This window comes from Balaenoptera musculus, chromosome 21, assembly GCF_009873245.2.
Source record: "Balaenoptera musculus isolate JJ_BM4_2016_0621 chromosome 21, mBalMus1.pri.v3, whole genome shotgun sequence".
In the NCBI taxonomy this organism is placed as follows: Eukaryota; Metazoa; Chordata; class Mammalia; order Artiodactyla; family Balaenopteridae; genus Balaenoptera; species Balaenoptera musculus.
Genome location: NC_045805.1, coordinates 6609997 through 6626769, shown reverse-complemented (window position 1 = coordinate 6626769; position 16773 = coordinate 6609997). Strand labels below are relative to the sequence as shown.

Below are 16773 nucleotides of genomic sequence, written 5' to 3'. Positions count from 1 at the left end.
GTAAAGCTGGTTTGGTGGTGTTGAATTCTCTTAGCTTTTGCTTGTCTGAAAAGCTTTTGACTTCTCCATCGGATCTGAATGAGATCCTTGCTGGGTAGAGTAATCTTGGTTGTAGGTTTTTGTCTTTCATCACTTTAAGTATATCCTGCCACTCCCTTCTGGCCTGCAGAGTTTCCACTGAAAAATCAACTGATAACCTTATGGGGATTCCTTTGTATGTTATTTTTTGTCTTTCCCTTGCTGCTTTTAATATTTTTTCTTTGAATTTAATTTTTGTTATTTTGATTAATATGTGTCTTGGTGTGTCTTTCCTAGGGTTTATCCTGTATGGGACTCTCTGTGCTTCCTGGACTTGGGTGACTATTTCCTTTCCCACGTTAGGGACGTTTTCAACTATAATGTCTTCAAATATTTTCTCAGATCCTTCTTTTTCTCTTCTTCTTCTGGGACCCCTATAATTCGAATGTTGGCACATTTAGTGTTGTCCCAGAGGTCTCTGAGATAGTCTTCAATTCTTTTCATTCTTTTTTCTTTATTCTGCTCCTCGGCAGTTATTTCCACCATTTTGTCTTCCAGCTCACTTATTCGTCTTCTGTTTCAGTTATTCTGTTATTGATTCTTTCTAGTGTATTTTTCATTTCAGTTATTGTGTTCTTCATATGTTTGTTTGTTCTTTAGTTTTTCTAGATCTTTGTTAAACATTTCTTGTATTTTCTCAATCCATGCCTCCATTCTGTTTCGGAGATTCTGGATCATCTTTACTATCTTTACTCATCTTTACTATCATTACAATTCTTTTTCAGGTAGATTGCCTATTTCCTCTTCATTTATTTGGTCTTGTAGGTTTTTACCTTGCTCCTCCATCTGTGACATATTTTTTTGCCATCTCATTTTTTTTTTTTTTAAGGAGTGGGGCTGTGTTCCTGTCTTACTGGTTGTTTGGCCTGAGGTTTCCAACACTGGGGTTTGTAGGCTATTGGGTAGGGCTGGGTCTTGGTGCTGAGATGAGGACCTCCGTGAGACCTCACTCTGATGAATATTCCCTGGGGTCTGAGGTTCTCTGTTAGTCCAGTGGTTCAGACTCGGAGCTCCCACTGCAGGAGCTTCGGCCCGACAAGGGGCTCGTGAACCAAGATCCTGCAAGGCATCTGAGGCAGCAAAAAAAACCAAAAAACAAAAAAAACAATAGTAAAGTAAAAAATAAAATTAGACTAGGAAACTAACAGATATGTTAGGAAGGATATAAAAATAAAAATATAGATGAATCAATAACCGGAAGGTACATTAGTACCACAATAGTAAAAAAGAGGAGGAGGGAAAAGAAAAAAAGGGGGCGGGGGGGAGGCCTTGGCTGTGGAGGGCGGGGCCTAAGCAGGGGCAAGGTTTGGGTGGTGGGCGGGGTCAATGCTCAGGACCCACAGGGCTGGAAAAGGCCCTGGGGGCTGTGGGCAGTGGGGCTTAAGCTCAAGGAACAAAGGGGCCCGGGTGTGCCCCCCACCCCTGGTCTCAGAGGGCAGGGGACCTCACCTGGGAGCCCAGCAGGCTTCCTGGGCTCCAGTGGGCGGGGCAAACGCCCTCCTCTCCTCTGCTGCTCCTCCGGTCTGGGAGGGCCCCTTCCGCCTGCCTCTCCTGATCTGCCCAGCCTCCCTCCTGTGCCCCCAAGCACCTACGCAGCCTGGAGGGGGCTTTGGAGGGCAGGGGATCGGCCTGGGAGCTCACCCATTATTTAAATTTTTAGTTTATTTTTCAAAATTAGAAAATTATACATATTTAAGGTGTTCAATGTGATGTTTTGATATATGTATGCATTATGAAATGATTACCACAATGAAACTAAAAAAAAAATGCCTTTTAATAGCTTGTATGCCATCTACCTTCAAAGGCTGTAGTCTCTCAATGAAGCTCAGAGCAAGAAAAGGGAAGGAGAGTCTCCTAGTGGTTCAAGTACTGTCTTCAGCCTGGGGACAGGCAGGTCTCCAAAGAGTGGTATTCAGATTGAATCAGTTAAACCACAGCCTTTCATTGTGAATGTCTCATCCACGGAAGTCAAGCCAGAAGTACTCTGTCGTGTAGCTGCAGTACTTTAAACCCAGTGCGTCCCACCCAATGGTCTCAAAGCAATTCTGGCTCGTTGGTAGGAAGGGGGATCGCTCACAAACCAGGACTCCACTTTTTAACCCTGCATAGATCAAGTTATTGATTTCGCTCTTTTGTTTTGGCACTGATAAGCTTTCTTAATAAAAAATTATTGAGCAGAAATTTAAACTCATGTTACCTGCGTAGCGCTGTATAGTTTTCTGAGGAAGAGATAAGAAATCTCAGTCTGAGTCCCTGGTCTCCAGAACTTCGTCATCTAGCTCCATTTATCTACAGAGGAGTTGGCTTAATGTCTTTTTCTTTTTTCTGTTGTTAAGATGTAAGTGAGTAGTGGCGTGATCAGAAGATAATCTCTGTGGCTATCTAAAAAGATAGATCTGTAGCTAATTCATAATCTTGAATAATCTGTGATGATAAGATACAGAAACAAAAACGCCCTGAATAAGAAAATACCACTGTTAGGAGTCATTTCCTTTTAAGTCTTTAAAAATATACTTCCAATTTCTTTAAATAATTTATTATGAAATATTTGAGACATAGAGAACTACAGAAAGACTCATATAAGGAGCACCTGTGTACCCACCACCCAGCTAAAGAAAGGAAACATGACAGCTGGAGTTGAAGCGTACTGTGTACCCCACCCTGTCGTGCAGCTTCCCCTTCCTAGAAGTCACTGATCCTGAGCTCCCTGTGCTCTGTATAGAGATGTAAAGAGTCCTAATCATGGGACCAAGTTTCCCCATTACTTACAGAATAAAGTGCTCATCTTTAGCTTGGTATTCAGAAGACTTTGTACATATTCTGGTTCAGACCTCCCTCGGTCCGCCTGCAGCAGCTCACCGACTCTAGGTGCAGCCTGGGTTTGCCGGCACCCTGCCAGGTGCACCCTTACTGGCCTCAGACGCTGCCGCTTCCATTCCTTTGTCCCTCTCTTCATGAACATTCCTTCCTTCACCTTCTCTGCTGAAATCGCACCTGATGAATGCTACTACTGCCTGCAGTTGACAGTTCTTTAAAATAGACTGGATTTTCATAGTATTTGCATCACGTCTCATCACAGTGACTGTGTGCACGCCTGTCTCTTCCACTACACTGTAGGCTCTTTGAAGGACGCTGTACCTCATGAACCGTGTTTCAGATGTTGTGAGCAGTCAGTAAAAACTCAGGAGGATACTGATCATTGCTTTACTTTATGACCGTTAACCTGCCCTGCGCTCAGCTGCTTTATAGGCGTGTGCTGTTCATGGTCTCTGAGGCTCCTAAGAGAAGTCTAATAGTTGTTAATCATGGATGGGACTATTCATGACATCGTGTATTTGCCAATTTTTTGACGTTGTCATATTTTGTATGTTACAGTAGTACATGTTTTAAAATAGCAAAGTAATGTTTCTCTTTATTTTATCTTTTAGATATTGCTATATGGAGATTTGCCAAAAAACAAAGAAAATATAATATATTTAGCAAATCATCAAAGCACAGGTTTGTATTTCATTTGCATGAAACAGGTTTCTCTACGCACAGTAGGGAAGTAATTCAAAGCAATGTGATATTTTTAAATGGATTTGTTGTTGTTGGTAAAACATGAATTTTCAATGCAGATATTATATGTGACCTCGTATTTTTGTGATTTTAGTTTTTTGGAAAATCAGAAATGTGAAGGCTATGAATTTTCCTTTTCCCTCTGCTGGGTGTATATAAGCTATTTTCTTTCCTTTTTTTCTCTTTCTTTGAATATCTCTTTAAATAGTCTATGTATTCTTCCTTTTTAAGTTTTGTTTTTGGAAGTGGAATTTGTGGATCATACTGTATAAACATTTTATATTTTTGATTGTTAAGCTGCAGAAAGGTTGTACTGATTTGTGAGTACTCATTTCCTTAAACACAGTATTAATTTCTAATGTCTGCAGTTCCTTTTGCATCTTCAAACGTTTGGGTTTAATTATAGCTTGCTCTTCTATCAGAGGAATGACAGAGGACTCTGGTCTCCAATACAGCGCAGTATATACTTTAAATTAGCTCAAGGTACTTTAAAAAAAACTTTTTATATTGAAATAATTGTAGATTCACAAGGATTTACAAAAATAGTATGTAGAGTCCATTGACCCCTTCACCAAGTTTGTCCCAATGACGGCATCTTGTACAGTAACCAAACTAAGAAATTAACAGGGGTTAAGGTACTTTTTAGTTCTCCAAATAATTCAGTCCAAGAAACATCCCACTTCATATTTTTTCAAAGCTGTAACTGCTTTTGATGCACACTTCCTAAATTCTATTTATTACTTTAAAAAATGTAGTACCCAGAAGTTCAAAGCTAAAAACAAGCTGACGAATGGTAACACCTGATTGGGAAATCAGTAATGCCTGTGGCTGTCCTTTATCTTCCTCCTGTCAGCTGTGTTTCTTCAGGGTTACTTTTATTACTACGTATACCTTCTGGAAGGTAAAGAAAGGTAAAGAAGTTGAGGTGCATCTTTCTCAACTTATCTTGTTACTGATTACACTCAGTTTTCTGGGTCAGGAGCTGATGCTCTGAAGGGGGAATGGGAATTTGATGTATCTGTATTTCCCTGACTTTATTACCAGGACTGCTAAGACTATTTGATTTAATTACCTTTGACTTTAGCAAAGCAACCAGCCCTGTGGTCAGGGTCTACTTCTAACTCTGGCCTATAAAGCAGCCTGACTTCCTCCTTTATTTTGACTGTTTCTCCAGTCACATCGGGCTTTTTACTGCTAACACAGTCTTGCTCTCCCTGTTCTGCTGCTGATGGCATATGTCTACCAGGGTTCCAATATCCAAATAAAAAGGATTTGTGGGTCTAGGGCAGGGAGTGGCTCATGATAGCCCAATTTCCTTTATATTGAGCCCCTGGTTAATTGCATTTAGAGTTTTCTTTCTGTTTAAGGAATTCTCTCTTAAAATTCCTTGTTCAGGTTCCATGCCAACTTTCCTTTTCCAGGTTTCAATGGAAATCGTGTCCTGCTAACAGAGCTTTGGTACTAGCACAAACCTGTGGAATAAGTACTCCCTGAACATTCCTGGAGGCGGGAGTAGTAGTAATAAAAATAATAATACAAAAATTATAGCCACTGCTGTCATTTGTCTGCTTACTATGTGTTGGCCTTTATATCCATTACTGCAGACTGAGGACTTCTGGGAAAACATTTGGAAGGACACAGATTTTTCACAATTCTTCTGTGTTTGGACCTGGAAGGGTAAAATGGGAAGCGTGAGCTCCTTAGGCAGCCCACGGCTGCCGTGCAAACGTTACATGTCTCATCACAGAGAACCAGTCTGCATTCCCGTCCTCTCACCTGACCTCTGAGTGCCTGGACTTTTAGTACCGGCCCCATACCAGTCCGTCGTTCGGAGTTGAGAAGGTTACTTTTAGAATGCTTTAAAAAATCCATAATTTGGGAACATAACTAGTGATTTTAAATTACTTTAGAATTATAGGCTTCAGTTAGAATGTGATAGAAGATACGTAGCCTTTTCCCAGAAAAATGGGCACGTAAAACTTTGCCTAGAGTTTGAAGTTCCAGAGGCCCCTAAAGCTTATCCAGGGACATGGCTCGTTGGCCTGTTATGTCTAGGTACCCCTTTTAAAATCCTTTTGAGGTATTAAAAACCACAACCGAGTAATCTGAAAATGTCAGTAGCAGAAAGAACATGTCAAGGACTGCTGTTCGGCTTAGGCTTCCTTGCTCACCCTCTACAAGGCCTGCCAGAGTACAAGAGTCTTTTCTTGGCCTGGCATGCCAAAGAATTGGCATTTTAATTCGTCCCTCTGGTCCCCTGTTTTCACTTGATGTGCCCTTGCTGTCTCTGCATTCTTAGTCTCTGTTAACTTATTTCTCTCCAGAGTCAGCAAGGCTGCAGTGACCACTATTCCTTCCTCTCGGCCTTCTTTAACTCTCTGCTTTGGACACTCTGTACCTTTTTAATCTCATGAAGTGTTCCCTTTTCTTAGTTTAGGTGACATTTGTCTTGACTAACAACATGTATGGTGAGGCCTGGGCTGTGGAGTCTGGTTCGTAGGCTATTCTGCAATAGGCTGTGTGACTGTGGGCAAATGACTTAGCCTCTCTGAGCCTTATTGGTCAGGTGTGAGTCATGTCTACTGGTTAAGGCTTTTAGGCAATTTCCACAGGCTAGCTCATCATCTCCCAGAGAGCCCAGCTCATACGGGCAGCGAACAGTAGGGCTGATGATGATGACAGCTCATCCCGAGGGCACGCCGGATCCGTGTCAGGCGAGGGCTCACGTGCAGGGTCTCCTTCAGGCCGCGCTATGCCCTTCGGAGTTGGGAGCTGTTGTTACCTGATAACACAGATGAAAAAGCTGTCATCTTCTCTTGCTGCCTCTCCTCACTGCCCTCCCCTCCTCTCTTCCCAGTTAATGGGAACAACGGCTTGGGCCGGATCACCATGGAAGAATTCTTACACAGCTGCATTTCTTGATCTCATGCCAGAACACAAAATGTGAATAGTTATTATAAAGGTAATACATTAGCATCTTAGGCGTCAGTAACTCAGCTGTAGTCTAGTGTCTCCTATCTGAAACCTAGTTGAGAATTTAAAAAAGTAAAAAAGATAATTGAGTAGCAAAAATTGATGACACAAAGCTTGTGTCTTTTGACTACTAAATTAGTTCTTAAAACTTTTCCTCTAAATATTTCAGAAGTCTAAGGGTATAGCCAGGACAGTTCGTTACAACATGACATACTTTGTAAATTTTACACTTTCTCTTAAAAGTTATTGGAAGATGTGTCCTAGGCCACCATATAACCTTGTGTGTTTTAATATAAAACTGCATTTTCAAATTCTTCCACATTTTAAAAAATGATTGTTCCAGGAAAAGATACCAAATCTTGTTTTTAGCCTTGTATCCCAAATATGTTCCAGAATATACTGTAGCCTGGAAACCGTACGCTAAGTTCTCAGAATTTATTCTGAGTCTGCTTACTTTTACATTAGGTATAGTTATAACACTAGCTTGATTATTTAGTTTCCAAGACGTGGTTAGAAAGAAATGTGTTTATCAGTGACTGTTTAATTGATCTGAATTACAGGAAAGGGGATAGGGAGAGGGCTTCTATAAGGAGGTACATACTTTAGAGAAAAGTGATAATTGATAGTTCCATAGAGTAGGTGTTGCTAACTGATAGATACCACTGCTGGGGATCATTTACTACAGGGGAAAATCTTTGCATCACTCTATTTAAAGGAGCCATAATAGGAATTATAGATGTAATCATTGTACCTCTTAAATCATCAAGAAAGAGTTAATTATGAAAGATAAAAAAGATTAAAGAGAAAGATTTATAATTATTGACAAAACATTTTTCCAAAAGGATAATTTTTAACGTTTAAATTGGCTAATATACTTCTTTAGGATATTCTGTCCAGTGTGGTGCATTGTCTAAAGAATTTCACACAGCTAAGAGTTAATCTTCCTGTAATCCTGTGGAAAACTGTCCCTTTTGGTTGAAATTTTATTGTAACTCCGTTATTTTCTTGGTTTTTATTTCCTACAGGGTTTTTATTTAAAACAAAAAAATTTTTCCTCTCGAATTTGCTCCTTTTGTTTTCATTTCCCTGGCCCTGAATACACTTGTGATCCTATGACTGAATCCTTTCACAGATTCTTATTAATTTTTTTTCAAGTATCCCATCTTCCAATTCATCTGTAGATACTAGAAAAGTCTCCCTCACATTTCATTTTTATCATTTTCATTCTTATGAAGAAATAGGGTAGTTTGCAGCCATTTATTTTCAAATCCAGATCTCTCTGGTCCTCCAGACCCGTTACCATTTGCTGCCTTAACTTCATTTTATTTCCTCTTGATCTCTTTAAATCATCTCTTCTGTTTGCCATCTTCTGTACCGTTTGCTGGTCTCCGGTTCTTTGCTTTGGCAGGAAGGCTAGTCCCAAGGAAGGACTACTTCTGTTCGGAATTTGCTCTGCTTGAAAGATCAATTAACAACCTATTTCTTCCTATAGGTTTTTTGAGTTTTTTGTTGGCACCTCACTCGTGCCTTCTTATTTTTGTTTTTTTGAACTTTTAGTCACAACATATCTATGGAATTAGAGTTATTAGCAGCCTGGCTACGTGTCCTTTGATTATGTAAAGAACACATATGTGCCCAGCGTAGTTGTAAGCTTTGAGAGCTCTTTGTTTTGAATTCCATTATAACCTATTATTGTGTCCTGAAAGTCATTGGTCAAGATAAAATGTCCTCGCCTCTTGTTGAACATATTGGTATATACAGAATATTTACTTGCACGTGACAGTTTCATTTAGCCATTTTTTTTGCTTATAATTTCATGTTTTCTAGACGTCAAGAATGAGAGAAGCCTATTTTATTTTGTTCATGCTGCTTTTGGATTACTCTGATGGTTTGTGACTTTTGCATTTTATCCCTGAGACGAGAAGCTTTTCAAGACCGTAAAAACAAAAAAACAAAAACCAACAAAAACAAATCTAAAAAACTCCACAGAATTTATATTTTGCAGATGTCTGGGGTTGTTTTAAAGTAATTTAGAAATTCTAACCCTAATATTTTCAAAGCATATCCTCATACAGTCTTGTGAAGAGGCATTTTGTGTTCCTGTGGAGGGGATGCTGGAGTTCACCCAGGGTCACTTATGCACTAATTGATTCTGTCTTTGCAGTTGACTGGATCGTTGCTGATATTTTGGCCATCAGGCAGAACGCTCTCGGACACGTGCGCTATGTGCTGAAAGATGGGCTCAAATGGCTTCCATTGTATGGGTGTTATTTTTATCAGGTAACTTTCCCATGCTTCTTTCTTTATATATATGTAGCTTATGAAAATTTTAGATTTTAAAATTTAACATACATTTAATATGAATGCATGAGGTTTTTTGGTTTATTTTTATGGGTTTAATAGTTTAAATTAATATGATTTTGTCTGACATTTTTAATGGTGTGTATTTATATATATATATATATCTGATTACCCAGATTGTTAGATTAAATAGAAAAAAATGCAAATGTACAAAAACCAAACAAATAGAAAAATTTAAAGACCTAGAACTTGATGGACACTTACCTTAAGAAACTAAAAAGTAATTATCTGTAGGATATAAAAAAATAGTCAGCTATATATGCAAAGTGCCTAGCATGAGTGTCAGGTACATAATAAATATTCAATATATGTTATTTTATGCAAATCCTTTAAAATTACATAATAACCATCAGGTCATGGAACTATATAACAGGCTCTTTGATATTCAGAAGGGGATTACTAGCATTTTTCTATGCCTTTTCTGAATAAATTATTTGATATGTAATTTTCTAAATAGTAAGAATGAAATTTGTATGGAAGACAGAGTTGTTAATAAGACTCTAATAATCGATTAAAGAAGAAAAGCTAAAGTTACGGTGAGCTCTGAAAATATATGAATCTGAAAGTCATCCACTGGACACAAGACAGTGGTGCCACCGATCCGTGCTGGCCCAAGTCCCATGATCAGTGTCCCTGTGGAGGTTAGTGTACTTACTGCCCGTCTCCTTTCCTCTTTTCCTGAGTCTTTTAAAGGAAAATAAAATTCATATATATTTTGACGAAAAGTATTTTAAACTACTGGGTGCATGTATAAACGGGAATAGATTAATAAGTAGTGGACTTTATGCCACAAAGTAAAATTTTCTTTTAAAAGGATTTGTTTTTTACAGTTTGTATGAAACAGAAATAATGCTATTCAAAAATAGTTATTTACAAGCAAAATACGAGGAAACAGACTCTCCAGTTTTATATTTCTTATAATTATTGTATTTATAAAATATTAAGTATTTTATATGTGTAGAAAAATGCATATTAATATATAGACATTCAGAAAACTAAATATTTTCAAACTGCCAGCTTGTGAACATTATAAGGTGTAGATTAACTGTAGAATTCAGAACAGAGATCTCTTTGCTCCCTCATCCCAACCAAAAGCAGGTGTTTTGGGAACCTTACTGTTGGGTTAAATTAAAAAATAAATAAATAAAAAGGGCAGTAGCGAGCTTTTGCTCATTTAAGCCCTGTGAGTATAACTAGAGATATGTATGACAGCTGTGATTGACCTCCACTCAGTACTCTCTTTCCTCCACTCTGCTTTTGTTTCTGGCTATCTTTATTATAACACTTATCAATTCTCTTTATATCACCCACGTATACATATTTTGCTTCCTCACTAATCAGGGAGTTCCTAAGGAAAGATACCTGGTCTTCACTTCTGTAGCTTCCATATACCTGGGAAAGAACTCAGATGTTTTTTAATTAAAATAGACTTTAAGGGACTTCCCTGGTGGTGCAGTGGTTGGGAATCCGTCTGCCAGTGCAGGGGACATGGGTTCGATCTCTGGTCTGGGAAGATCCCACATGCCACGGAGCAACTAAGCCCATGTGACACAACTACTGAGCCCGCGTGCCACAACTACTGAAGCCTGTGCGCCTAGAGCCTGTGCTCCGCAACAAGAGAAGCCACCGCAATAAGAAGCCAGCACACCGCAACGAAGAGTAGCCCCTGCTCACCGCAACTAGAGAAAGCCTGCGTGCAGCAATGAAGACCCAACACAGCCAAAAATAAATAAATAAATTTATATATTAAAAAAAAGAACAAAAGATGCTCCTAGTTCTCTAAAAAAAAAAAAAAAATAGACTTTAATAAGCAAATTAAATGACTGGGAGGAAATAGTATATGAAGAATAGACATCACGTCATTGAAAGCTTGGGGAAGTTTCACACTGCAATATGTGCATTCTTTGGCTTTAATTCTAAAGAGTTAGTGAAGAATGAATTCTGTAGAGCACTTTGAGTTTCTTCTCTGTACTCAGGCAAGCCAGTTCATATGTGGAAGGAACCATGACCAGAATCTAAAACCACCCTTCCTCTCCTCTTTATCCTATCCCCTCCTTGCTTCTCTTTACTTCCTTTTACTCATATTCTTAATTAAGACAAAATCAAATTCATCCAGTCGGTTAATTTTACAGATGCGTTCAAATTAGTATAAAGGAGTACAAAAAAATAGCTGACCTGATGCAAAGTTTCAATGAAGTGCACTTATGAGGTTTAATTAAGGCTACCTTAATTTTTATGAAGGTGCCTGTATTAGCCTGCTAGGGCTCTCATAATAAAGTATCACACTGTGTGGCTTAAACAACAGAAATTTATTTGCTCACAGTTCTGGAGGCTGGAAGTCCAAGATCAAGGTGTCAGCAGGCTTGGTTTCTCTTGAGGCCTCTTTCTTTGGCTTGTAGACAGCTGCCTTCTCCCTGTGTCTCTCCTTTGCATGCACTTGTCTGTGTCCTAATCTCTCCTTATAAGGTGCCATTCCTATTGGATCAGGGCCCACTCTTATGACCATGATCATTTATTTTCCTAAAAGCCCCATCTCCAAATACAGTCACATCAGGGGTTAGGGCTTCAACATAAGAATCTGGCGGGGAGAACAGAATTCAGTCAATGACAGTACGACATAAATATGTAGCAGGGTCAGTTTCTAAAGTTTCAGAAGATAGTGTTTGTTGAAAGGAGAATTTTTAGTTATTCCATAATAAGTCAGTGGAGAAATTGAGAGCTAAGATTCATCTGATTGAATTTTTGATTTTAAAAAATGTATTTTTAAGAAAGAAAGCATTTTTAACTGCCAACAGAACTAAATATTCATGTATTTTCCAGTAAAATGTCGCACACAGTTTTATTTGAATTGTATTGAAAGCGTAGGAGAATTTTCAGGTAGTGTTCTCTAGATGCTAACATATGAATGTATTAAATATAATTTAATTCCTAAAATGTAATTTTATTCTTCACTCTTTGGGAATAAAGTTAACCCTTTTGATGACTGGCCATTGGATATTTTAATGGTAAATACTTTTCTCCCCTCTTTTTATCCCTGTTTTTTCTTTTTTTATGTGGCAGCATGGAGGGATCTATGTAAAGAGAAGTGCCAAATTCAATGAAAAGGAAATGAGAAAAAAGCTGCAGAGCTACATCAATGCAGGAACTCCAGTAAGATTGCGCTCATTTTCATTATTTTTCTTATCAACTCTCATTTTTTAATTTAAACATTAAATTAGCGTTTAAGAATTGTTTTGAAAATATAGTATCCCGTGTGTAATAAATAATTCGGAGTTTTTGAGGCAACAAAAACCCTCTAAATATAGGTAAGCAGTTATTTTTGGCCACCAGAAAGATTGCGGCAGGCAATTCGATCCTTTGCTGGTAGTTGTCAGTATTGACCTTAAAGAGGAGTAACAAGAACATTTGTTGTCTTCAGTCTATAAATAGAAAACAGAACTGCGCTTGTAACCTTACGCTTCAGCCACTTCAGAGCTCCTCTAACGCCGCTTCTTCAGAGTCACATGGAGTTTTAGAACAGCTGTTTTCTGTCCGTATAAATTTGGATTTCTTGTATCTGTTGAGTTATTTGAAAAGTCAGAAAAAGTATGAATATCTACAAATGAAGAATCATTGAGTGTAAATATTACTTATAAAACCTTGCTCGTCCCAGAAGAAATCTCAATATTCTCTTTGAAGAATGCTGATTGCTGCCCTATGGCTTTTCCCCGGCCCTCTCCGAGGACAGAGCAACATGATTGCAGTGACTCCCTGAGCTTTATTCCCCAGTGCATGGCATGGTTTTCTGTCCTGGTGCTCAGAAACTTAGCTCACAGTTACCAGTACTTTTCTTTTCTTTTTTCATTCACTCTCTCCTCCTCCTCCTCCCCGCCCAGTTGCCCTCTCTCTCCACCTTCCGCTTCTTCTCTTCTTGCTCACGGTGCCTTCTTTCCTTGTGTGCTTGGTGATCTTTGTCTGCTCCTGATTGTATCTGGAAAATTATTTGCAGAAATCAGCTCAAGCGTAAGATGAAAGTGCCTTCCCCCAGAGAACATTGGCATTTGCTTCAGCTGGGCCCCTTGAGGCTCCTCTCGTCTGGGCCCACCCAAACCAAATTCTGAGCTTGAGGCCAACTGGACCACCCAGGCGACGCAACCAAGGTGGCAAGTCCACGTGAGGCCTGGATTGCCTGCTTTACTTTTACGCCAGGAGTGAAGCCTTCGGTGCTCCCTCTCACTGTTTCCAGCAGAAGGTCTGTGGCCTTCCATTTCAATTCCCCTCACCGTTTGAATCTCTTAGAACGAAAGTTCTTTTCTGGGCTTACTTCTGCTTTACTGTGTTTGCTTTAATTTTGGTCTTACCATCTTGTCAGCTCTTGGATACTTTTAAGATGATGTTATATCCAGCTTTTTAAGTTGTTTTCAGTAGGAAAGTCAGTTCAGATAACCTAATCTTGGGCTACTGGAGAACTTTTCTGTTTTTCTAGTGTTTTGATGTTCATGCAGTGGTGCTGAATGGCAGGCTCGTGAGGCAGTGCTGTGAGCCGCTGTCACTTCAGGCCACTATAGGTCTGAGGCCGGTTTCTTAGCATCTGGATGAATCTCCATTTTTTAATATTAAAGGCTATGAAACAGATACATAATCTCAGACTCTTCATTATGCTCTTTTGTTTCTGAAAGTTAATCACATAATTGACAGGGTGGAATATATTTATCAAGTCAACTTCCACATGGCTTAATTTTCCTCACAGAAATCTATGGTTAATCATTAAATCAGCTCTTATTATTCACTACTAGTATTATTTGAGAGACTGCAGAATTTTGTTTCCAAAAATATGTCTGAAATATAAATTACTAGGAAATACATCTTCTCCATAAATATTGCTGAGACAATATTTTTACAAGGTACTTATCAGTTGGTGGTGCAAATGAAACATTTATGATAAAAATAACTACTTCATCCATAGAACTCACTTAGTCACCATTGGAGCCATGCGGTTTACAGCACAAATATGGAATCTTGTGCTTTGTTTCTTCCCAAATTTAACTCAAGTTCCTTTTCGAATGTGAGGCAACCTAGTGCATAAGATATTGGCTTTGAAATCAGATTTGAGTTTAAATTCCAGATCTGCCATTTAAACTTTGTTACTTTGTACATCACTTAACTTCTCTAAGCTTTAGTTTCCTTGTATGGTAAATTTGTTAATAATTACTTAGTTTGGTAGATAGGATTAAATAACATGTTTGAAAATTATGCTTATTGTATTTTCCTATTGCTGCTGTAACAAAGTACCACAAACTTACCGGCTTACAATAACACAAATATTGGATATAACAGCAAAAGCACAGGTAACAGAAAGATAAACAAATGGGACTACATCAAACTAAAAAGTTTCTGCACAGCAAAGGAAATAATCAACAAAATGAAAAAGCAGCCTACGGAATGGGAGAGAATACTTGCAAACTACATATTCTATCCAGTAAGTTGTTAATTCCCAAAATATTTGAGGAACTCATGCAACTCACTAGCAAAAAAACAAATAACTCAATTGAAAATGGGCAAGGGACTTGAAAAGACATTTCTCCAGAGAAGACATACAAATGGCCGACAGGTGCATGAAAGGTGCTCAGCGTCACGTATCATCAGGAAAATGCCAGTCACAACCACAGTGAGGTATCACCTCACACCTGTTAGGATGGCTATTATCAAAAAGTCAGAAGATGAAAGTGTTTGTAAGGATATAGAAAAGTTAGCCGATGTTGGTGGGAATATAAGAATTCCATAGTGGTACAGCCATTATGGAAAACAGAATGGAGGTACCTCAAAAGATTAAAAAAAGAACTACCATATGATCCAGCAATTCCACTCCTGGGTATATATCCAAAAAAATAAAATTACTATCTTGAGGAGACATCTGCATTCCCATGTTCATTCACAGCAGCCAAGATATGGAAACAACCTAAGTGTCCATTGACAGATGAATAGATAAAGAAAATGTGGTGTGCACAGACACACACACACACAAAATGGAATTTTTTCAGCCTTAAAAAAGAAGGAAATCCTGTCCTTTGCAACAGCATGGATGAACTTCAAGGGCATTATGCTAAGTGAAATAAGCTTGACACAGAAAGACAGACACTGCATGGTCTCACTTACATGTGGAATCTAAAAAAGCTGAACTCACAGAACCAGAGGGTAGAATGGTAGTTCCCAGGGCTGGGAGTTGGGGGAAATGGGGAGATATTGGTCAAAGGGTACAAACCTTCAGTTACAAGATGAATAAATTCTGGAGATGTAACGTACAGTATGGTGACTATACTTAGTAGTAACATATTACGTACTTGAAATTTGCTAAAAGAGTAGATTTTAAGTGTTCCTACCATAAAAAAATATGGTAACTATGTGAGGTGATGGACATATAAATTAATTTGATTGTGGTAATCATTTCACAGTGTGCATGTATAGTAAGACATCATGTTGTACACCTTAAATATATACAATTTTTATTTGTCAGTCATACCTCAATAAAGCCAGAAAAAAATAATAACACTAATTTATTATCTAAATCATTCTGGAGGCCGGCAGTTCAAAATGGGTCTCACTGGACTAAAATCAAGGTGTCAGTGCACTGAGGTCCTTAGGGAGATTCTGAGGGAGAATCCATTTTCTTGCCTTTTCCAGTTTCTGGAGATTGCCTGCCTTCCTTCCTAGCTCACAACTTCTTTCTGTCTGCAAAGCCAGCAGTGGCCGGTCTGGTCTCTTTCATGCTGGCCATGTCTTTGGTTCTGACTCTTCTGCCTCCCTCTTTCCTGTTCTTGTAACCACGTGATTGCATTGGGGCCCCCCCCCCTCCCCCGACGTTCTACGATCAGCCCTTACCCTGAGGTCCAGTGGCTAGTAGTCTTAAATCCCCCTTTGCCATAACCTGCCCTATTCACAGGTTCTGAGCATTAGGAGCTGGACATTTGGGGGAGGGGCCATTATTCTGCCTGCCACACTCGTGTGCATCTGTGTGATTTTATCACTGTTTTCTGATCATACATAGAGCACTTCCATAATTAAATAATACACTCTTTGAGGAAAGAGATAGATACTTTGTATCCTCCACATTTTTGTATTCTTTCCTCTGTAAATGTACAATGGAATTTTTAATGGGTTGAATGTTTCTGATTATAAATGTAGAAAAGTTTGTAAAGAAGTTATGCTGTGCTAGACTGGTTTAATTTGGGAGACAGAAGGCAGAGAAGAACCATCTTATTTATATTCTGTGCATCAGTAGGAAATAGCTTTTTATTTAAAGAGAAAGCAAGTAATTAAATGATGTCTAGCTAATCAAAACTTATTACGTTCTGAGATGTTATTTCTGTATAAATGTGCCTGCTTTGGAACTCTTTAGTAAACTAGTAGAATTTTTAAAAACCAGAGGGGAAGGAAACAGTATGTTTTAAGAGCCTGCCACACAGGGCTTGATATTTTCACATATTTCCTTTAATCCTCACAGCAGCCCTGAGCCTTCATTTGGGAGTGAGAAACTGAGATTCACTTAAAAAGTAAATTAACTTTTCCAAAGCATGGAGAAAAGGCTGCTTTTAGTAGAAAATCATTGGTTCCATAGTTGGTTACAATTTGAATATATTTTAAACTCTTAAATAGCTCTTTTCTTTTCGAATAGACTGTAAATGTGAAATAGCCTGCTAATTTTCCATTAGAGGCTAAAGTACGTGTGTTTAAAGTGGTATATCACATCTTGAATATAGAGTTTTCTTATGTGGAAGGTCATCACTAAAGAAAAACAGACTCTCTGGTTCCTTCCAAACGAAAATT

At 38.6% G+C, this 16773-nt stretch overlaps 1 protein-coding gene across 2 annotated transcripts in view; it reads left to right on the top strand.

Annotated features, from left to right (window-relative positions):
• The window catches only part of AGPAT5 (1-acylglycerol-3-phosphate O-acyltransferase 5), a 61561-nt gene that overhangs the window by 14327 nt on the left and 30461 nt on the right, over window positions 1–16773 (top strand). Inside the window, exons 2-4 of one of the 2 annotated variants that reach the window (XM_036838461.1) lie at window positions 3507–3576; window positions 8774–8889; window positions 12031–12120. In XM_036838461.1, coding sequence (XP_036694356.1) covers window positions 3507–3576; window positions 8774–8889; window positions 12031–12120 — 276 coding nt within the window. The remainder of the gene's footprint in view (window positions 1–3506; window positions 3577–8773; window positions 8890–12030; window positions 12121–16773) is intronic. The other variant, XM_036838462.1, reaches the window with a different exon arrangement.